The 24,166-nt window shown below is 45.8% G+C and overlaps 2 protein-coding genes across 2 annotated transcripts in view; both read left to right on the top strand.

Annotated features, from left to right (window-relative positions):
* The window catches only part of LOC309369172 (uncharacterized protein), a 48,423-nt gene extending 30,400 nt beyond the window's left edge, over positions 1 to 18,023 (top strand). Inside the window, exon 6 of the mRNA XM_081909916.1 lies at positions 16,799 to 18,023. Coding sequence (XP_081766042.1) covers positions 16,799 to 17,637 — 839 coding nt within the window. The 3' untranslated portion in view covers positions 17,638 to 18,023. The remainder of the gene's footprint in view (positions 1 to 16,798) is intronic.
* The window catches only part of LOC309369162 (uncharacterized protein), a 78,156-nt gene that overhangs the window by 30,380 nt on the left and 23,610 nt on the right, over positions 1 to 24,166 (top strand). The window lies entirely within an intron of this gene.

The raw sequence follows: 24,166 nt of genomic DNA, 5'->3' as shown, positions 1-24,166 counted from the left end.
GCCCTGCGTTATTGTAAGCGAATTCAGCCAGTGCCAAGTTGTCTACCCAGTCATCTTGTTGGTGATTCACATAACATCGTAGATACTGCTGCACTGTAGCCTTCATCCTCTCTGACTCTGTTTGTCTGTGGGTGTCTAGCTGACAAGAGGCATATTTCCACCTTCAGCAGTTACATCAGTTTTCTCCAAAACTGGGCTGTGAATTGTATTCTGCTATCTGACACAATCTTCCATGGTAGTCCATGCAGTTTGAACACATGTTCCACGAAGAGTTGTGCTGTCTTGTGTGCTGAGGGTAGTTTCTCGCAGGGTACAAAATGTGCCATCTTTGAAAAAAGTTCCACCACAACCCAGATCACTGTCTGTTTCTGTGACTCTGGCAAGTCGGTGATGAGATTCATGGCAATGGTTTCCCACGGCCCCTGTGGGGTAGGTAGTGTCAGGAGCTACTCTTGTGTAGGACCCTGGCAGAGGCACATGCCCGAATGGCATGTTCTCTTCTTCCTTGTGTCTAGTTTCAGAACTCACAGGGTTAAGGAGTTCTGAGTGACGTCTCTCCATTCCTGAGGCGTGACTAGAGGGAGGGAGTGGCTTTGTCTCACTGCCTGTTTGTCTCTGCTTCCGAGAGAGACAGAAGCAAAAAATGTGCGCTCTGAGCCCAGGAAAGCTCTGTATTGTTTAACTGCCTGAATAAAGACTGAGTTATAAACACACTGATGTCTGAGTGTGTTTGATCTGCTAAACACCGGGGAGCAACAGCACGCTGCAGGAAAACTCTGCTGTGGCTGACGGAGGACGGAGGACCGGGAGCAGAGGCGCCAGACGGAAGTGTGCCGGGCTTCCATTCAAGCAGCTGCGCCTAATTGGGGTCCAATCCAATTAGCTACGCCACATTTTATAACATTCCTGGTCGATCGTTTGGGAGCATCAAAAGCTTTCTTCTGCCCGAACATCACAGCGACTGATGGCAACAGACATCAGCACACTTAGGGATGTGCTGAGTCTTCGCAGCTTGCATAACAGTACCAGCAACTCAGCATTTTAGCTAATCTACTTTATTTACATATAAAACCCTCGGAGCATTCTGACATAGCTCCTTCCTCTTTCTCATCAGACAGCAAAGAGAGAGAACAAAGGACAATAGTCCTACATCACAGAACACAGTAACACAAGGATCCTGTCTCTGTCACTTCCCATTCTGTGGAATGAAAACATACACCGTCATGTGATAGACAACAATCCCATGACTGCAGACACGGGGAATGACTCTCCAATAGGTAGTGGTTGTAGTAGGCCTGCTGGGGTCTCGCAGGGCCTGTGCCCGTTGACAGGTGTTACACGCCCATACATACTCCTTGACCTCCTCTTGCATCCTTGGCCACCAGAAGTCTCGCATTACTAGGCATTCTGTCTTCCATTGCCCAAAATGGCCTGCCATTGGACTACCATGGCGCTGTCTGAGTACCTTGGCTCAGAGTTCCCCTTCTGGGATGTAGAGGGTTCCCCCTCTGTACAGCAACCCTCCTCTCTCTGCGAAATCCTTTGCATCACTCCCCCGTTTTGTATCACCTCTTTCTTCTTCTGAGCAAACCCATCTGGAATCTCAGGCCTAACTGCAGAGCGGCTTGCCCCACCTCTTCTAAGGTGTTCAACTTTGGCATTTCCGCAAGTTCATCGCAAATCTCCTCGCAGAGTCCCGCTTTGAACAGGGCAATCAAGGTCTTGCCTTCCCACTCCAGTTGTCAGGCGTGCATCATAAAACTGGACCAATACTGTGCTACTGTTCCCCTTCCTTGCCTGAGGTTCAGGAACTCCTGTTCCAACTACACCTATTGTGCGGGATTCCTGAATATGTTGTCCAAGAGCTTCAAAAAGGCAGGTAAATTAGTGAGCATGTGGTCATTGACATCAGGTAAGGGCTAATCTACTGTCTAGCCACCGCCCCCCCCCCCGAAGCCCCACAGTCGTGGCTATTCTTGCTTCATCATCTCTGTATTCTTCCCCTTTAAGACGTAGTGTGATGGGACAATGAGCTACTTGTGCGTAAAAGGGTTGGTCCCTCAGAGTTTGCTCAGCGTAGCAAAGCTCTGCCTTGAGCGGAGCCCTTTGACATGGCTCCGTCAGTCGCTGGTAGAATCCGACAGTGGGCGCCTGCGGAAACGCTTCCAGCATAAAAGCTGCTTAACGGAAACACGTCTCCTGGATTCCCTGCATGACAGTTTCCGGCGAGGGGTGGGGGTTCCTAAAGGGGGCCTTGATACCTCTTCACTGTTCTCACTGGAAGTGTCCCAGAGCCTCTCCTCCGCTTCCTTTCCCTTTGGAGCTCCTGCTCCCCCCCTACTGGTTCCCTCTTCTGCTGCAGAGTCTCTCCTATTCTCCTGGAGCCCTTCCGCCACCTGTTCTTCCGATGGCAGTTTCCTGACATCCACCTCCCCCCCAGGCCCCCCTCCACCCCCTCCCGCCTCCTCTCCTGCAGGCGGTGAGGCTGGAAAGCCTCGGAAGGAACTCTCCTCGTCATCAGAGGATTCAAACACTTCTAGCCACTGCCTTCCGTCTTTTTCCCCTTCTTCCTCTTCTTCGTCGGAGTATGCCGCTTCCTCAACCCCTGACTCTGGGAACCCTTCAAACACCCCTTCCTCATCGGTGGTTCCGAAGTGTTCCCTCCTAAATCGCGCCACAGGCTGTGGTTTTATTAGGAAACGCCGATGGAACGTTTCTATTAAAACCTCGTCATGGACTTCTTCTGCCGGCACCCACGTGTTTTCTGACTCTTCCTCCCCCTCCCATTCTACCAAGTATTCCACCTGATTCCCCTTCCACCTGGAATCAATGATTCCTGCCACTTCCATGCTGCGTTCTCTCTCTTCTATGACGGGTGTTTGGGTGACCTCCCTCTCACGTTCCCCCCACTCCCGTCCCTCTCGGTACGGCGACAGTAATGATCTGTGAAATACTGGGTGCAATTTCATGTGACTGGGCAATCTGAGTTTAAATGCTACTGGGTTAACCTGTTGCATGACCTCAAAGGGTCCCAACCGTTTGGGTCGCAATTTCTTACACCCTCCCTTGAACGGCAGCCCTTGGGTGGATAGCCACACCCGGTTTCCCACCCTTATGGTTTCGCCTTCCCTTCTATTTCTGTCTGCTTGCTTCTTATATTCTTCCTTGGCTTTCTCCAAGTTGAGTTGGAGCTGCCGATGGATTGCTTCCATCTCTTCCACAAAATGTTCCGCCGCCGGTACACTCCAGCTCTCCCCTCCTTCTCCTGGAAATGCTCGGGGGTGACACCCATAATTGGCCAGAAAGGGACTCATCCCTGTGGACACGTTCTCCGCGTTGTTGTAGGCAAATTCTGCCAGAGGTAACTTATCTACCCAATCATTTTCTCTGTCTTTTACATAGCACCTCAGGTATTGTTGCAAAACCCCGTTTGCCCTTTCGGCCTGCCCATTTGTTTCTGGGTGTCTGGCGGTGGAAAAACTTACCTCCACGTGCAGCAAGCTCATTAGCTTCCTCCAGAACCTGGAAGTAAATTGTTTCCCTCGGTCACTCACAACCCTCAAGGGGGCGCCATGCAACCTGAAAATATGCTTTACAAACAACCTTGCGGTTTCTTCCGCTGTGACTGTGTGTGAACAAGCTATAAAATGGCACATCTTAGTTAGTAGATCTACTACCACCATGACAGCTGTTTTCCCTTTGGATTTTGGTAGATCTGTCATAAAATCTATGGATACCATCTCCCATGGCCTTTCTGGTGTGGGTAAGGGTTCTAATAACCCCGCTGGCGCCAGCCTCTCTCCTTTAGCTCTCTGGCACCTGTCGCACCCCCGGACATACTCCCGCACGTCTTCCCTCACCTTGGGCCACCAAAACTCCCTGGTAACCAACCACATGGTCTTGTGCTGCCTGAAGTGCCCCGCCGTGGGGCTATCGTGTAACTGTTTGAGCACTCGCCCTCTTAGTTCCCCATCTGGTATGTAGAGTGCCCCTTTGTAATACAGCTTTCCATTCTTTTCCTCAAAACCCCCTGTGTTCTCCCCTGTTTCCCTGAGTTCCCTAAGCTTTTCTTGGGCATATTCATCGTTCTCAGTACCCTCTACCAGTTCTCTTTGCCCCACCAATGCTGCCCCACAAACCCAGTGGTCCTCAGGGATGATGTGTCTTTCTTCCGCCGCTCCCTCCCCCTCCAAGTACTCAGGTTTTCGGGAGAGAGCGTCCGCTCTGACATTCTCTGCGCCTGGCACGTAGCGAATTTCAAAATTGAACTTGGAGAACTCTTGCGCCCATCTCACTTGTCTCTGGTTCAGTACTCGGGCTGTTCTCCAGTATTCTAGATTTATGTGGTCTGTCCGCACTTGGACCTTGTGTTGCGCCCCAATCAGCAGGTGTCGCCATCTCTTGAACGCTTCATGGATGGCGAGTAATTCTCTGTCGTACACGGTATAGTTCCTCTCTGATTTGTTCAACTTCCTCGAGAAAAAGGCACACGGTCTCCATTCTGACGTATCCTTTCTCGGCTGTAGGAGTACGGCGCCCACCGCTCTGTCTGACGCGTCGGTCTCCACTCTCATCGGCTGTTGCAGATCCACGTGTAAGAGTTGTTCTTCCGAAGCAAACGCCCTCTTTAAACTTTCGAACGCTCGCTGCGCTTCTTCCGTCCAGACAAATTTCTTCTTACTGCTGAGGCAATCCGTGATGGGGGCTGTTAAGTGGGCAAAGTTCTTGATGAACTTCCGATAGAAGTTTCCGAACCCCAAAAACCTTTGCACATCTTTCTTAGTCTTCGGTGGTTTCCATTCCAGTACCGCTTGCACCTTGCTAGGATCCATGGCCAACCCCTTGTCTGACAACCGGTACCCCAGGAATTCCACTTCTCTGGTGTGAAACTGACACTTCTCCAGTTTCACCCACAGCTGGTTTTCTTGCAGTCTGCTCAGTACCTCTCGTACATCTCGCACATGCTGCTCTTCATCCTCTGAGTACACTAGTACATCATCTAAGAACGCAGCGCAGTTCTTGTAAAGCAATGGCCCTAGGACGTGATTCTTGAACGATTGAAAAACGGCCGAACCCCCCTGGAGGCCGAAGGGCATAACGAGATATTCAAAGGCCCCTAAAGGGGTGAACATAGTGGTTTTCCATTCATCTCCCTTTCTCATACGTATTAAATTGTACGCCCCCCTTAGGTCCAGCTTGGTAAAAATTTTCCCTTTTCTCACCCGGGTCAGAATGTCATCGATTCTGGGCATAGGGAAAGCCACTGGTTCGGACACTGCGTTCAGGGCCCGGAAGTCCACGACAAGTCTCGGTTTATCTGCATTTTTTTTGTCCACAAAGAACACTGGGCTACCCCCCACTGCCCGTGACTCTCTGATGAACCCACGCTTGAGGTTCTTGTCAATAAACTCCCTTACCTCCTGCATCTCCCTGTCTGACATTGCATATACCTTGCCCACTGGCAATTGTGCTCCTGGGAGTAAGTTGATTTGGCAGTCAAAGGGTCTGTGCGGGGGTAGTTTATTTGCTTCCCTTTCGCTGAAGACGTCAGCCAAATCGGCGTATTGTCATGGTACCCTTCCTTGGTCTGTAACTTCTATCTTTGCTAATGTGGCCTGGGTACCTACTTGGCTCCCCCTTTCTGTGCAATGTGCCAGACAATGCGCTGACCCAAAGGAAACCACTCTCTGGTGCCATCCCACGAGCGGATCATGCAGCGCTAGCCAGCTCATCCCCAAAATAATAAGCGCTCCCCCCAAGGTGGCTATATTAAACGCTATTAGTTCCGTGTGTCGTGCCACCCTCATCGTCATGGGAACAGTCTGCTGGTTAACTTCTCCTCCCAACAGTGCCCTCCCATCAATCGTGGTCACCTGCAGCAGGTTATTTAAGGGGATGGTTTGTATCTGGTGTGCGGCTGCAAACTCCTTACTCATAAAGTTGCAGGAGCTGCCTGAGTCCAATAGCGCCTTAACCTTTAGCGGGTGTCCGTTTGCCAGTTCTAGCAATACCTCTATTACTAGCGCTGGTCTTGGTGGTTCCGGCGTGGGCACATTCACTGTTCCTTGGCCTGGCTGCTGTGCCCCAATGCTTGCAGCCAGGCGTTGGCTTTTACTGTCTCCTGGACTCCCTCCGCCTCCTCCCCAACAGCTCCCGCCATTACTTGCCATTCCTTTCTTTGCGGACAAACTCTGGCAAAGTGACCTGGCTGTTGGCAGAGAAAACATTTCTTGGCGCCTTTCCCCTCCTTCTTCCGCCCTTCACTGGAGTTTGAAACTGCGCGCGCGCGCGCTGTTCCAATTTCCATCGGCTCTGCTGGCGGGGAAGTTTGCTCTGGAATCTCGGGAATGCGGAAATCTCTCCAACGGTCCTCTTTCCCCTCCCGCTTCTCCAAGGCTCTAGCCTCCTGCCGTGCTCCTATGGCCAGCGCGGATTTAGTCAGCTGGTCCATAGACTCTGCCCTGGGCGCCCGGGAAAGTTCGTCTTTTACTGCTGGAGATAATCCTTCTTCAAAAAGCATTTGTATCGGTTCCGCCGACAAATCCCAACTTAATTTATGAATCAACATGGTGAACTCAGTCCAGTACTCACGGACAGATCGGCTCCCTTGCTTACACGCCATTAGTTGTCTCCGCGCCACTCCCTGCTCAATCTCACTGGAGAACATCAGATCCATGGTGTGAAAAAACTTCCTTGTGTCCTTTAGGACTTCGTTATTGGCTGCCATCAGGGGTCTCACCCAGTCTCTCGCCCCCCTTTCTAGATGGCCAATCACAAACGCCACCCTTGATTCCTCATCAGGAAAGTCATCAAACTGCAGATTAAGGGCATATTGCATTTCTGTCCTAAAGGCTTGATAGTTCCTGGGATCACCCCCAAATTTCTGCACCAGTCTTGGCACCTTCCTTGAGACTTGGGTGGCCTTTCCCTTCTCTGCATCTTGAGCCCTCCTCTCCTCAAGCCTAGCCGTTTGCATGGCTAACTGAACCTCCAACATCCTGTACCTTTCTTCCAGGCTTGGAACGGCTGCAGCTGCTCCCCCATCTCCGGCTCCGGCTGGGTTGCTCATGATGCCTCTCCTTGCACAAGCGCTTTCAGGGTCTGTCGGATTGCTGTGATGGGACAATGAGCTACTTGTGCGTAAAAGGGTTGGTCCCTCAGAGTTTGCTCAGCGTAGCAAAGCTCTGCCTTGAGCGGAGCCCTTTGACATGGCTCCGTCAGTCGCTGGTAGTATCCGACAGTGGGCGCCTGCGGAAACGCTTCCAGCATAAAAGCTGCTTAACGGAAACACGTCTCCTGGATTCCCTGCATGACAGTTTCCGGTGAGGGGTGGGGGTTCCTAAAGGGGGCCTTGATACCTCTTCGCTGTTCTCACTGGAAGTGTCCCAGAGCCTCTCCTCCGATTCCCTTCCCCTTGGAGCTCCTGCTCCCCCCCTACTGGTTCCCTCTTCTGCTGCAGAGTCTCTCCTATTCTCCTGGAGCCCTACCGCCACCTGTTCTTCCGATGGCAATTTCCTGACACGTAGGTAATATAAGCAGGAGGCTTGGAAGGAGTCATACGCTGCACTATTCCCATTGAAGCGTGGGGGGGGGGGACTAGGTTTTTTGCAGTTTGCCTACCGGATAAGTCGGAGAGCTCTCTTGCCTGTTCTCCCGTCACTCCTTCCAGTCATGCTAATATTAATTCTTGATTCTCTGCCCAGAGAATTTGTGTAGGATCCACTGCTGTTGGAGCCTCCAAACTGCCGCTCCTTGCCCAGCTTGCATATCCACGGGCTGCTGCTGTCGCTTTTCAGCCATCCTTGCTTAATTATCTGATGGGCTTTTGTTCTCAGCAGCAGTTGAGTTGAGTCATGCTGTAGTGGCAGCAATAATCGAACATGTACAGTCAATTAAAAGTTGGTGTTATTCCTGAAAAAACATGCCTCTTGTCCGGAGCTCTCTGCCCCCATGACTTATGGCTACCCTTATGATGACTCAACTAAATCCTCAGCGTTGTTTCTCTTCCTCCAGAAACAACTTGTGAAGACAAATCTCTTCTGTCGCTTCTATGATGTCAATTTCCCCTTTTCTTGTACCCCTTCTCTTCTGCGTTCCTGCACTCTGAAGGGCTTGGAAACTGGCCCAGACAAGCTATTGTCTGATAACTCCTGTATTTCTCTAGGCTGTGACCTCCCCCCTGTACTTTCCTCTGTGTTTCCCATAACAATCCTCCCTTCGTCCCCTGGGCAGCCATTCAAGTCTGGCAGCTGCTGTTGCTCGCTTGTTGGCTCCAGCCTGACAAATACAGATAACTGAACAAACTTTGTTGCATTACATTCTTGATTAAATTATCTTTCCATTGATAAATAATTTCACAATATTATTAATAATACCTTTATTGTCATTGTACAACCTGTGTACAATGAAATTAAATGAGCCTCCCTCCCAAAGTGGTGTTATGAGCCACCAAACCTCTGAAATACACTTTCCCCCAAAAGGCTTCTACAATTTTACCACTACTGTATATCAAACAAAGCAACATTCAACAACCATTAGAATCTAATAATAAATATGTTGGTTAATGCCCAAAATAATAAATATGTTGCCTATAACATTTGATAGAATACAGGTAATTACATTCTTGATTAAATTATCTTTCCATTGATACATAACTTTATGATATTACTAAAAAAAAAGCAGGGTTATGAGCCATCAAACCTCTGAAATATACTTTTTTCCGCAATTTTACCACTACTGTACATCAAACAAAGCAACATTCAACAACCCAACAAAATCTAATAACAAATACATTGGTTAATGACGAACCACAAAGGTAATGAACACACACCCAACTCCCTTCAGTTCTTCTTCATTTGCTCCTGAGGCTCTAATCCCTTTTTGTCTCCATTGCAGATTGTGATGAATTGGAAATCAAGAACAAGGATGAACACGACAAAATCCCCAGAGAGGAGAAGCCATGTAAGAATTAGGAGTGTGGAGAGAGCTGCAGTCAGAGCTCCCATTCCACTTCCCAACAAAGAAATCTCAATGGAAAGAAACCCTATCAGTGCATGGAATGTGGAAAGAGCTTCAGTCAGAACTCCAATCTCACTAAGCATCAGAAAATTCATACAGGGGAGAAACCCTATCAGTGCGTGGAATGCGGAAAGAGCTTCAGTCAGAGCTCTGATCTCACTAATCATCACAGAATTCATACAGGGGAGAAACCCTATCAGTGTGGGGAATGTGGAAAGAGCTTCAGTCAGAGCTCTGATCTCAATTCCCTTAAAAAAATCATACAGGGGAGAAACCCTTTCAGTGCATGGAATGTAGAAAGACCTTCAGGAAGAGCTCCCATCTCACTTCTCATCAAAGAATTCATACAGGGGAGAAACCCTTTCAGTGCGTGGAATGTGGAAAGAGCTTCAGTCACAGCCAAAGTCTGACTTCCCATCAAAGAATTCATACAGGGGAGAAACCCTATCAGTGTGTGGAATGTGGAAAGAGCTTCAGTTACAGCCAAAGTCTGACTTCCCATCAAAAAATTCATACAGGGGAGAAACCCTATGAGTGCATGGAATGTGGAAAGACCTTCAGTCGAAACGACTATCTCACTTCCCATCAAAGAATTCATACAGGGGAGAAACCATATCAGTGCATGGAATGTGGAAAGAGCTTTAGTCGGAGCTACTCTCTCACTTGCCATCAAAGAGTTCATATTGGGGAGACATCCTTCATTATATAGCTTTAGGAGACAAGGAAATCTGCACTTTTTTAACCAGGCCTTTGGCTGATTGATATCTAATGTCCTTTTAAGATGTGGTGAGAAGAGGGTTACACATGCGTATTTTGTCTTTTTATATTGTGTTTTTCTTCTATGTTGTAATCTTCCTGACACGTGGCAACAGGAGTCAAACTTTAGAGGCTGAAGGTTTTTGCCCCCCAATAAAACATTTGAGGGGGGCACACCCCAAGTTTGTAGGCATTGCCATTCCAATGGCATGCATGCATCATGTGATTTATTGTGCAAAGCAGGTCTTACCTGGCCCCCCACCAATATTTCATTCAATTCAGCACCACTGGGTCGAGTGGTATACAAATTAAATAAATACATAAATTGCCTTCGTTTGCACATGTTCCAGCTTGTCAATATCCTTATTCATTATCATTTTTAAAATTTATGTACCCTTCACCTGAAGATTTCACAACATAAACACAAAGGATGAAAGCATGGCTTTCTCAAAAACAAGTAAATCCAGAGAAATCTCTCCTCCCCTTTTTTTGGATGGAGTTATAAACTTTGTTGATCAGGGGAGAGCTGTGGAAATAGTGCGTCTTGATATCAGTAGGGCTTTTGACAACATCCCCTGTGATCTTTCTGTGAGGAAGCTGTTAAAATGTGGGCTGAATGAGGAAACTGTTAGGTGGATTTGACTGACCGAACCCAAACAGTCTTCCTTCATGGTTCCTCATCATCCTGGGAAAAGTGACAAGAGGGGTGCTGCAGGGTACTGTCCTGGGCCCCTTCTTCTTCAACGTATTTGTAAATGACTTGGATGAAGAAACTGAGGGGGTGCCCATCACATTTGCAGATGACACCAAATGTGGAGCGGAGGCCAATGTTGCAGAAGGCCGAATCAGATCAAGGACAGGAATAGTACCACTTTATTCTGCCTTGATCCCACCTTGAATACTGGGTTAAGTTCTGGGCACCACAAGTTAAGTACCTTAAATTTTGGTTACCTGGAGAAATCAAGAAGGTGGGGGGACACAATCCGTATTCCTTTTATAACATGTGGCCAATGTTTATTGAATACATATATTGTTGAGACTGTCGTAGGAATCCACCCAGCACTCAGTAATTTTTAATAAACATTAAATGTGGGATGTGTAAGCACTAACCCCCACCCCACCCCGATCTCTCAGAGTGAAAATACCTCTGAGGGCGGGATCAGCTAATAGGATAGCTTGAAGAACTGGGTCAATCACTAGCCCTGTATATATATAGAGAGAACCATTGTATATATATGGATAATCAGTTGTGACGGCAGTGAGACACGCAGGAGTGCAGTTCATTTATAAAGTTGGTTTTATTCCAAGAGAAGAACAGATTACCAGGATCTCTTCTCCCGTGAGCTGGTCACCATTACGATGATGACTCAACTAAGTTCTCAGTGTCACGTTTCATCCTACAAATGCAACGTGGGAGGAAACTTCTCTTCGTACTCTGTGACAAATTGTGTCCTTTTTCCTGTAACCCCCCTACGCTCTTGAATACTCGGAGGCTGGCCAGCCATGTATGAGAGGCTATCTGTGGAGTTTGGCCTTTCACCTACATTCTGGGAGAGTGTTTCCATGATAACCCCCCCTCCTTTTGCTCTGGGCCATCTTCCAACCCTGGCAGCTGCTTGGACTCTGACAGAGGTGTTGAAAACAAATGAAATTAGAGACAAGTGGGAATTTCCTGAAGGTATTTCCTTCTCCTACAAAGATAGAAGAAAGATAGAAGAAAGACTTTTAGATCCCCAGAATTTGGAAAATTTTGGCGGAAATACAAAATAGACCTGGGAGGGGGTACAGCTCAAGAAAGAGAAGAAAGTGAACAAGGACAGGAAAGTCCAGGAGGATAAGAAAAGAAGCAGAGTTTCCCACAACTATATTATTGTACTTAATTGCAGTTCCGTATTTGATGTTGATATTTGACTTTGTGTCTAATAAAGATTAATGAATTTGAACATTATATCCTGGAACATCAATGGTTTGAACAATAAGGTAAAAAGGAATAAAAGTGAGCGGATCTTAAAAAAGAAAAATTGGGACATCATTGGTCTCCATGAAACACATATAGCTAAGAAACATGACAGAGTTTTCATAGATAAGAAATTAGGAACAGAATACATAGCTTCAGATGTTTCCAAAAAGAGAGGAATAGTTATATATATATATAAACCAAAAGAGATGCAAAAATACCACTTAAAGATGACGAAGGAAGAATGTTAGGAATACAATTGACAAAAGGCAGAGAAGAAATAATTTTGGTGGGGGTATACGCACCAAGAGGAAATAAAACAAACTTCAAAAACAACCTTGAAGATAAGCTATTAGAATACAGTAATGACAGTAATGATCATCATGGGAGACTTCAACAGAGTAACATCCCTGGCTCTAGATAGAATGGAGAGAGATGTAACCTCAAGAAAAGGGAAGTTCCCAATAACATTTAATCAATTGGTAGAAGATCTGAACTTAAAAGATGCTTGGAGAGAGAAACAGAGAAGGGACAGACAATATACCTTCTATGCATATGCTAAAAAATCAGATGCAATCCAGACTTCAAATAATCTAATACCTTTTTGAAGAAAAATTGAGATCCTCCCGAAAATGATATCAGACCATAATCTGGTAATGATGGAACTAAAATATAATAAAATTAAAAACAGAAGTTGGAGGTTGAATGGAAGATTATTAAATGATGAGAAAATATTAGAGATAACCAGATAGTCCTAGAAAGAACAGGGATCTTAGATTTGGAAAGCTACAATAATAGGTTTGGATGACACACCTATTTAGGTTACAATAAGAGCAAAGCCCATACAGATTTCAACAACCATATTATAAGAAATGCCTTGTATAAAGTTTGGATAAAACGCCAGCCGCTCTTGGAACCATTGACACCCTGGCGGCTGTCCCTGCTTGAAGCCCATGCGGTGAAAATTTATAATATACAAATATTAAAAAACGACCAAGGGAGAGTCATAGTGGTACAGGTTGCGGTGCAAGGCTAAACAAATTTATTGATAGGAATTTATGCTCCAAATGAAAAATAAATCAGAATTTTATGAAAAGTTGGAGAATGATTTAATGGAATTTGCAGATCTAGAAATGATTATGATGGGTGATCTGAACAGAGTGATGTCATTGGAAATGGACAGAACTGTGAGGAGAACCTGAGCTTACAGGGTTAAACAGCTCAGAGTGTACGCCCTGCCCACTGTGGGGTGGGGGGAGATTCTGCGTCACATCCGAGAGTCTCAACCCTTTGTTTCCCTCTCTACTTTCGCTTTTGAAGAGAGCGGACGTGTTTTCACGATGCTGCTTGCTGTGATAGACAACAGATAGTTTCTGCTGTAATAAAGCTGCTTTTAGTTAATAGTAAGCTCTGTGTGAGTCTCTGTCTCAGCACACTGAAGAAGCACTGAAGGCTGCAGTTTTCTCTGACCGCTGCCGGACTCTGCTTTTGCTCAGAGGATTGGAATGCGGACTTTAGAGAATGCCGAGGCCTGGAGCAGAGCTGCACAGAGGGAGCGCACCGGGCACCAGGCTTATCTGAGCAATAAATCAATCTCAGAAGAACAATTAGGAAAAAGGATACTAAGGAGGGTAGGCTTCCAAAAACTTTCTTTGAATTGGTTCACAATTTCAATTTGATAGATATTCGGAGAACCAAACATTGGTTAGATAGAGAATTCACATTTCATTCTGATGTATACGAAAGCAGTTCAAGAATCCATACGATATGGGTGTCTAAAGAATTAAAATTGAAGGTAAGAAAAATACAGATACAGTGGTACCTCAGGTTAAGTACTTAATTCATTCCGGAGGTCCGTTCTTAACCTGAAACTGTTCTTAACCTGAAGCACCGCTTTAGCTAATGGGGCCTCCTGTTGCTGCTGCACCGTCAGAGCACAATTTCTGTTCTCATCCTGAAGCAAAGTTCTTAACCTGAAGCACTATTTCAGGGTTAGCGGAGTCTGTAACCTGAAGCGTATGTAACCTGGGTGTTAATGATCACTACAGCAGGAGCCAAGTGCCTGGCATGGATGAGGCCTCATTCTGGCCTTCTGCTTCACTGAGCAAATGTGACAAAGGTCAGGGCTCCTTGGGGGGGGGCATAGAATTTCCCCAGAATCACGGACTCATGAGAGGGTTGCCCCACAGGCCTAGACTGGAGCCACTCTGTTCCTCATCCAGCGGGCTTTGGCACGGCCCTGCTGACTCGTGCAGAGGTGGCCGCCTTCAACGGGACATTCTGGGATCCAAACAGAAGCTGGGATCGGCTGCTGGGATCCAGCCTGTCCCACTTTGAACAGGACAGTTGTGGGCTATCCATTCTGGCCCTCTGCTCCACTGAGCAAATGCAATAGAAGCCGAGGCTCCGGGGCGGATGGTGGGGATTGTAGAGTTGAAAGGGAGCCCCAGGGTTCTGTGGTCTAAGGCAGTGTTTCCCAACCGGTGTTCCGCGGCACACTAGTGTGCCGCGAGACGTTGCCTGGTGTGCCGTGGGAGGGAGTCGGGCGAGTCGGGCGGCGGGAGCGCAAGGCTTGCGGCCGGCAGCCGGCAGCACAGAGCACGGGGCACCAGCTCCGCGCTGGTGTCGGCAAGCCTTGCGCACCCGGGGGATCTCCCCCCGAGAGCGCAAGGCTTGCGGGCGGCAGCCGGCAGCACGGGGCACGGGGCACCAGCTCCGCGCTGGTGTCAGCAAGCCTTGCGCACCCGGGGGGATCTCCCCCCGAGAGCGCAAGGCTTGCGGGCGGCAGCTGGCAGCACGGAGCACGGGGCGCCCTTTGGAGGACGCCCCGTGCTCCGCGCTCGTGTTGGCAAGCCTTGCGCACCCGGGGGATCTCCCCTAGGAGCACAAGGCTTGCGGGCGGCAGCTGGCAGCACGGAGCACGGGGCGCCCTTCGGAGGACGCCCCGTGCTCCGCGCTCGTGTTGGCAAGCCTTGCGCACCCGGGGGATCTCCCCCAGGAGCGCAAGGCTTGCGGGCGGCAGCTGGCAGCACGGAGCACGGGGCGCCCTTCGGAGGACGCCCCGTGCTCCGCGATCGTGTTGGCAAGCCTTGCGCACCCGGGGGATCTCCCCCCGGGAGCGCAAGGCTTGCGGGCGGCAGCTGGCAGCTCGTGTTGGCAAGCCTTGCGCACCCGGGGTCGCGTGGGGCGCCCTGAAACAGAGGGTTCCCCATGCTGCGGACTGTAGCCTGCCGCCCAACGCAGACAGGCAGACATGGGCCAGCCCCACAAGCTCAGGGGACAGCGGGGAGGTGCAGCACCGCCATCCACTGTTCCCCGACCTGGTTTTTCCTTTATTTCCCCCCCCCCCAAAAAAGTAGGTGCGTCTTATTTCATAATAAAGTAATTATAAAATACTTTCTTTGTGTTTATTTGATGCCTATTAAAGAGAGTTACTTTATATATAGTCAATATAGGCACAGAGTTAATTTTTTAAACATTTTCTAATGGTGGTGTGCCTCGAGATTTTTTTCATGAAACAAGTGTGCCTTTGCCCAAAAAAGGTTGGGAAACACTGGTCTAAGGTTACCAGATTTTTTTCAAAGAATCCAGGGACACTTCTTTTTTCTTTTTTCTTTTTTGAAAAGGGGGGAGGGAGTTATTTTTTAAAAGTTATTTTAATTTCCCCCCCAGAAGTAGTGTCTTCTCTTCTGTGATCTCCTCTGTCACACGGCCTTCCTCTGGGCCCTGGCCTGCTCTCTTGTAATGCTAGCTGCCCTGGAGTAGCCTCAGGTCCGGACTGGGCTCCTCCACGTGTCCTTGCCCTCCTGGTGCTCTCCTACCTGTCCTTGGAGGTGGCAGCTGTGGTATGGCAAGGTTGGGGCTCCCCTCTTTTTTCTCCTTCCTCTTTCTCTTTCTCTCTCTTCCTTCTCCTTCTCCTCTCCTCCTTCTCCCTGCCTTGGCTCCGGCATTTTCATGGTCCTGGAGCACCGCTTGGCAGTCGGACTGCTGGCCGGGTGCTCTTGCTCCCGGCTTGATTTGGGTCATGGGGGGAGCAGCGGTTCCCCCAGTTGACCTGCTGGGGGTCCTCGGTTCCCCCTTGGCAGTGGCACCCGCCATTTTGCCTCACTGGAAGTTCCCATATGATGTGTCTTGTGCTGCTGAACCAATCATGCAACATTCATTCCCTACTAATAAATCTACAACACTTAAAACATAAATCCTGGGACATTAAATGAAATCCCGGGAAATTCCAGGGATAGATTTTGTCCAGGGACAGTTGCGTGAATCTGGGGACTGTCCCCGGGAAACAGGGACGTCTGTTAACCACACTCTAGTCCAACCCCCTGCGTTGCAGGAATTTCAGCTCTGAATGTGCCTTGGGAGCCCTGGGCTGGGTTTCCCCAGCTACTCTGGGCAGCTCCCAAACAGAACACAAAAGAACCAACAACAACTTGATAGCAATCACATAACACACTGACAATTTTTTTTAAAAAAAAAATCCTTCCTGTAGCACCTTAGAGACCAACTAAATTTGTTATTGGTATGAGCTTTCGTGTGCATGCACACTTCTTCAGATACTAGCTCCTACCAATAACAAACTTAGTTGCTCTCTAAGGTGCTACTGGAAGGATTTTTTTTATTTTGTTTCGACTAAGGCAGATCAACACAGCTACCTACCTGTAACACTGACAAAAGTCAACCTAAGTAAGTTTGCTCCCTTTTTCTGGTTATTTGGCTATGACTTTTTATTGAATACAGATAATTGAACAAATTTTGTTGCATTACATTTTTGATTATATTATCTTTCCATTGATAAATAATTTCACGATATTACTACAAAAGAAATTCTGTTATGAGCCGGTGTTATAAGCCATCAAACCTCTGAAATACACCTTCCCCCAAAAGTCTTCTACAATTTTGGCCACTACTGTATATTAAAAAAAGCAACATTCAACAACCATAGGAATCTAATAATAAATATGTTGGTTAATGACAGACAACAAAGGCAATGAACACACACCAAACTGCCTTCAGTTCTCCTTCATTTGTTCCTGAGGCTCAAATCTCTTTTTGCCTCCATTGCAGATTGTGATGAATTGCAGATCGCGAACAAGGATGAACACGACAAAATCCCCAGAGAGGAGAAGCCACGTGAGAATTTGGATTGTGGAGACAGCTGCAGTCAGAGCTCCCATTCCAGTTCCCAACAAAGAAATCTCATTGGAAAGAAACACTATCAGTGCGTGGAATGTGGAAAGAGCTTCAGTCAGAACTCCAATCTCATTAAGCATCAGAAAATTCATACAGGGGAGAAACCCTATCAGTGTGGGGAATGTGGGAAGAGCTTCAGTCACAGCCACAATCTCACTTCCCATAAAAGAATTCATACAGGGGAGAAACCCTATCAGTGTGTGGAGTGTGGAAAGAGCTTCAGTCACAGCCAAAGTCTGACTTCCCATCAACGAATTCATACAGGTGATAAACCCTATCAGTGTGGGGAATGTGGAAAGAGTTTCAGTCTGAGCTCCAGTCTCACTTCCCATCAGAGAATTCATACAGGGGAGAAACCATATCAATGTGTGGAATGTGGGAAGAGGTTCAGTCAGAGCTGTGATCTCACTAAGCATCACAGAATTCATACAGGGGAGAAACCCCATCAGTGTGGGGAATGTGGAAAGAGCTTTAGTCGGAGCTACTCTCTCACTTCCCATCACAGAATTCATACAGGGGAGAAACCCTATCAGTGTGTGGAATGTGGGAAGAACTTCACTGATAGCTCCCATCTCACTTCCCATCACAAAATTCATACAAGGGAGAAACCCTATCAGTGTGTGGAATGTGGAAAGAGCTTTAGTCGGAGCTACTCTCTCACTTCCCATCAAAGAATCCATACAAAGGTTGGAAAAACCATTATACAGCTTTAGGAGACAGGAAAATCAGCACCTTTTAAACCAGGCCTTTGGCTGATTGACATGTGATGTCCTTTTAAAACGTGGTGGGGAGGGGGGGTTACAGATGTGTATTGTGTTTTTATATTGTGCTTTTATGTTGTAACCATCCTTAGACCTGTGGGTGCAGGGGTTAGGAGCCTACCTTAGAGGCCGAGGGGTCTTTGCCCCCCAATAATATATTTGAAGGTGCCACACCCACAGTTGATAGGCATTGACATTCCAATGGCATGCATGCATCATGTGATTGATTGTGCTCTGCGGGCCTTACCTGATCCCCCCACCAATATTTTATTCAATTCAGCACTACTGGGTCGAATATTATACAAATTAAATAAAGACATAAATCGCCTTCCTTTGCACATGTTCCAGCTTGTCAATATCCTTATTTATTATCATTTTTAATATTATGTGCCCTTCATCTGAAGATTTCACAATATAAACATACTAGATGAAAGCATGGCTTTCTCAAAAACAAATAAAGCCAGAGAAATCTCTCCTCCCCCTTTTTTGGATGGAGTTACAAACTTTGTTGATCAGGGGAGAGCTGTGGAAATAGTGCATCTTGATTTCAGTAAGGCTACTGACAAAGTGCCCCCATGAAATATTTACTTGGAAGCTGGTAATATGTGAGCTGAACAAGGTAACTGTTAGGTGGATTTGACTAACCAAACCCGAACAGTCTTCCTTCATGGTTCCTCATCATCCTGGGAAATGTGACAAGAGGGCTGCTGCAGGGTTCTGTCCTGGGCCCGTTGTTGTTCAACGTCTATAAAAATGACTTGCATGAAGGAAGTGAGGGGGTGCTCATCCCATTTGCAGACGACACCAAATGGGGAGCACAGGTCAATGTGGCAGAAGGCATGTATTTTTAATACTGTTGTAGGAATCCACCCAGCACTCAGTAATTGTTATTAAACATTAAATATGGGGTGCTTAAGCACTACCCACCCCCGATCTCTCAGAGTGAAAATACCTCTGTGGGCGGGATCGACAAATAGGATAGCTTGAAGAACACACCAGCCCTGTGTGTACCTAGAGAGAACCTCTGTATATATAGGGATAGTAAGTTGTCATCGCAGTGAGTCGTGCACGAGTGCAGTTCATTTATAAAGTTGGTTTTATTCCAAGAAAAGAACAGATTACCAGGAGCTCCTCTCCCACAAGCTGGTTGCCATTACGATGATGACTCAACTAAGTTCTCAGTGTCACGTTTCATCCTACAAATGCAACGTGGGAGGAACCTTCTCTTCATACTCTGTGACAAATCACATCCTTTTTCCTGCTCTTGAATACTCAAAGGCTGGCCCGCCATTTCTGAGAGGCTATCAGTGGAGTTCGGCCTTTCACCTACATTCTGGGAGAGTCTTTCCATGACAACCTCCCCCCCTCTTTGCTCTGGGCCATCTTCCAACCCTGGCAACTGCTTAGAATCAGAAGCTTCCTGTATCCTGACATCAGTGTTTATATAGAGAAGAAATAAAAATGTCTACTAATACCAAGAAAGGACAGCCAAACCCAACACTCCTTACTTTAATGGCAAGATGCCGCTCCGTAGTGTTTGAGCTTCTTGTGGTGGTTTTTAAAAAAGAAGAAGCAGAGTAAAAAGAACAGGACTTTGAAAGGGGGGAGCTGCTGAGCTGCCTGCTGCTGCCTGTGTGCTAAAAATTTTGTGGACTGTGACTGGCTGACTTGACCTTGACACTTTGGAATAGTTACGGCTAATGGGGTAGATAAACCTGAGAAAAGCAAAGTTAAAGACAAAAGAGGCTCCAAAGACCAACCTTTGAAGAGTCAGTGATGCATATGTTAACAGAAATAAGAACAGATTTTAAAGGAACCCAGCAGAATGTACAGGAGCTAAAACAAGAATTTGCAGATTTGAAATCAGGTTTTCAAGAGGTCAGGGAAGAAGTTGCTGGTCACGGAAAAAAGACTGATGGAATTGGAAACAGTGAGAGTACTTGATGTGGAGAGGACCCAACAGGAGGCGCTTAATGCAATTGCCTTCTTACAGATGAAGGAACGTGAGAACCAACTGAGAGTGAGAGGCACACCTCAATTGGAACAAGATAATCTTAAGGATTGGCTAATTGAGGAGTTTACAGCCTGCTGGGATCTGGAAAAAGATGAGTTAAGTTCCTGGATTGAGATGGCCTATAGGCCATCTAAGAAAGATTCAAAAGTGGTATATGACTGTATACTGGTTTTCAAGACAAAGGAACAGAGAGACAGGATTTTGAGCCTACATTACAAAAAAAGTCTGAAGATAAAAGACAAGCCAATTGTTTTGTTCAAGGAGATTCCAAAACACTTTTTGAATTTAAGGAACAATTACGTGGACCTGGCTGGAGCTCTGAGAAGGAAGAATATCTTCTTCAGGTGGGAGTTCCCAGAGGTCCTCTCCTTCAAATTTCAAGGAAGGAAACAAAGAATTAAGACCGTTGAAGAAAAAATGAGGGTTTTTTTGGGGGAAACATTGAGGAACTTGGATTGGAAAGTCCAAAGGCATCAGGGGCAGGTACGGGGGCTCCCTAATATCACAAGATGGCACTGAGAATTTACTCTTGGAATGTTAACAGCTTGAACTCACGACTAAAAAGGAACCAAGTGTATCATGTGTTAGCAAAACAGTATTTGGATATAATTTGTCTGCAAGAAACTCATATCACCAGATTACATAGAAAAATACTTCAGAATAAAAGACTTGGACAGGAATTCATTTCATCGGACAAAGTGAAGAAAAGAGGAGTGGTCTTCTATTAAAGTAAAATGGAATCCTAGGATGTTGTTTAAAGATGAGGATGGAAGATATATTGCAGTAGAAGTCAAGGCAGAAGGCGAGAAATATTTGCTCTTGGGAATTTATGCACCAAATGATGGCAAAGCGGAATTTTTTAAGAATCTGGAAACAAGACTTCTGGATTATATGGATTACAGATAGATTTTGATGGGAGATTTGAATGGTGTCGCATCAACGCTTATGGATAGAACACAGAGACAGAAAGTTATGAATTCTGGCAGACTACCGAAGGTCTTTTTTGAAATGGTGGACCAATTTGATCTGTCAGACATATGGAGAGTAAGAAATCCAACAGAAAAAGCCTTCACATTCTATTCCGATGCAAATCAATCATTCTCAAGAAGTGACTATTTATGGATATCCAGAGACATTGTTCCCAGAGTAACAAAGTTGAAATATGCCCAAAGACTTGCTCTGATCATAATGCTGTGTTTTTGGAAATGAAAATATTTCTGCAGGGATCCTTCAGATGGAGAATGAATGATGATTTGTTGAGGAATGAACAGGCAACTGGGAAAGCCCAAAAGACTCTTAAAGATTACTTTCAGATACGGAATAAGAAAATAGACAATATTTTGTCTCAATTAAAAGATAGAAGAATTTGAGATGTAACCCAAAGAACCAGCAGATCCAAAAGGAAAGTAAAGCTTTACAGATTCAGTATTCCCAGAGTATAAACCAGGAAATAGAATGGAAAATAAGGATGATAAGACAAAGGAATTTTATATCTGCAAATACATGTGGAAAACTGCCTGCTTGACAATTAAAAAAGAGACAGAAACAAAGTACTATTACTATTATTGTATCAGAAGGAAGTCCGTGGAGAACCCTGCAGAGATAAGAAGATGCTTTCAGAAGTGTTATAAACAGCTGTATAAAAGTGGAAATGAAGATAAAGATAAAATTGAGCAATTTAAATGGATTGCAAAAAATTCCCCAAAATAAAAAGATCCTGCTTAATGGATTGATTACAAGACAAGTGGTTGAGAATGCAATAAATCAGATGCAGCTAGGCAAATCACCAGGGCCAGATGGTTTGTCAGCAAAGTACTATAAGACCATGAAAGACTGGCTTATTCAGCCATTGATGGACATATGCAACAAGATATTAAGAGGGGACAAAGCACCTGAAACCTGGAAAGAAGCTTTTATAACCCTGATGCCAAAACCAGATCAAGATAGATCCAATGTGAAAAATTATAGACCAATCTCACTACTCAAAGTGGATTACAAAATTTTTGCTAACCTTTTGGCCAATTGGTTGAAGAAGGTCCTAACAGATTATATTCACAAGGATCAGGCAGGATTTCTGCCTGGGAGACATATGAAAGATAATATTAGGAATATAATCGATGTGTTAGAAAGGTTGGATGTTAAAAAAAACCTCTAAAGCGATGTTAATGTTTATTCTGAGAAGGCCTTTGATAATGTTTCATGGAGTTTTATGAAAAGGAATTTAGAAAGTATTGAGGTTGGACAAGAATTTTTAAATGGTATTAATGCAATCTATTTTGAACAAAAAGCTAAAATTATAGTTAATAATGTGGTTTCAGAAGAAATTAGAATTGAGAAAGGAACCAGGCAAGGGTGCCCACTTTCCCCTCTGCTTTTTATTTCGGTCTTGGAGGTTTTGCGAAATATGCTAAGAAAAGAGGAGGAGGTTAAAGGAATAACAGTAGGCTCTAAACAATATATAGTAGTACCTCGGGTTAAGTACTTAATTCATTCCAGAGGTTCGTACTTAACCTGGAATGTAAGAACCATGAACCTGGGTAAGTTGGAGGTGGCCAAAATAAATATTGACATCCTGGGCATCAGTGAACTAAAATGGACGGGAATGGGTGAATTCAGTTCGGATGGCCATCATATCTACTACTGTGGGCAAGAAACCCGTAAAAGAAATGGAGTGGCCCTCATAGTCAACAAAAGAGTGGCGAAGGCTATACTGGGATGCAATCTCAAAAATGATAGAATGATCTTGATACGAATCCAAGGCAGACCTTTTAACATCACAGTAATCCAAGTTTATGCACCAACTTCTGGTGCTGAAGAAACTGAAATTGACCAATTCTATGAAGACTTACACCTTATAGAAGTGACACCAAAGAAGGATGTTCTTCTCATTATAGGGGATTGGAATGCTAAAGTAGGGAGTCAAGAGATAAAAGGAACAACTGGCAGGTTTGGCCTTGGAGATCAAAACGAAGCAGGGCAAAGGCTAATAGAGTTCTGTCAAGAGAACAAGCTGGTCATCACAAACACGCTTTCCCAACAACACAAGAGACGACTCTACACATGGACATCACCAGATGGGCAGCATCGAAATCAGATTGATTATATTCTCTGCAGCCAAAGATGGAGAGGCTCGATACAGTCAGCAAAAACAAGACCTGGAGCTGACTGTGGCTCAGATCATCAGCTTCTTATAGCAAAATTCAAGCTTAAACTGAAGAAAGTAGGAAAAACCACTGGGCCGGTAAGATACAATCTAAGTCAAATCCCTTATGAATACACAGTGGAAGTGAGGAACAGGTTTAAGGATTTAGATTTGGTGGACAGAGTGCCTGAAGAACTATGGATGGTGGCTCGTAACATGATACAGGAGGCAGCAACGAAAACCATCCCAATGAAAAGGAAATGCAAGAAAGCAAAGTGGCTGTCCAACGAGGCCTTACAAATAGCGGGGGAGAGAAGGCAAGCAAAATGCGAGGGAGATGGTGAAAGATACAGGAAATTGAATGCAGATTTCCAAAGAATAGCAAGGAGAGACAAGAAGACCTTCTTAAACGAGCAATGCAAAGAAATAGAGGAAAGCAATAGAATGGGAAGAACCAGAGATCTGTTCAAGAAAATTGGAGATATGAAAGGAACATTTCGTACAAAGATTTCCATAATAAAGGACAAAAGTGGAAAGGACCTAACAGAAGCAGAAGACATCAAGAAGAGGTGGCAAGAATACACAGAGGAATTATACCAGAAAGAAATGGATGTCCCGTATACCCCAGGTAGTGTGGTTGCTGACCTTGAGCCAGACATCCTGGAGAGTGAAGTCAAATGGGCCTTAGAAAGCATTGCAAATAACAAGGCCAGTGGAAGTGATGGTATTCCAGCTGAACTATTTAAAATTTTAAACAATGATGCTGTCAAGGTGCTACACTCAATATGCCAGCAAATTTGGAAAACTCAGCAGTGGCCAGAGGATTGGAGAAAACCAGTCTACATCCCAATCCCAAAGAAGGGCAGTGCCAAAGAATGCTCCAACTACCGCACAATTGCACTCATTTCACATGCTAGCAAGGTTATGCTTAAAATTCTACAAGGAAGGCTTAAGCAGTATGTGGACCGAGAACTCCCAGAAGTGCAAGCTGGATTTAGAAGAGGCAGAGGAACCAGAGACCAAATTGCAAACATGCGCTGGATTATGGAGAAAGCTAGAGAGTTCCAGAAAGACATCTACATCATTGACTATGCAAAAGCCTTTGACTGTGTCGACCACGGCAAACAATGGCAAGTTCTTAAAGAAATGGGAGTGCCTGATCACCTCATCTGTCTCCTGAGAAATCTCTATGTGGCACAAGAAGCTACAGTTAGAACTGGATATGGAACAACTGATTGGTTCAAAATTGGGAAAAGAGTACGGCAAGGCTGTATATTGTCTCCCTGCTTATTTAACTTATATGCAGAATTCATCATGCGAAAGGC

This window comes from Podarcis melisellensis (genome assembly GCF_964234715.1).
Source record: "Podarcis melisellensis genome assembly, chromosome: 4".
NCBI lineage: Eukaryota > Metazoa > Chordata > Lepidosauria > Squamata > Lacertidae > Podarcis > Podarcis melisellensis.
This window is presented reverse-complemented; position numbering and strand designations above follow the sequence as displayed.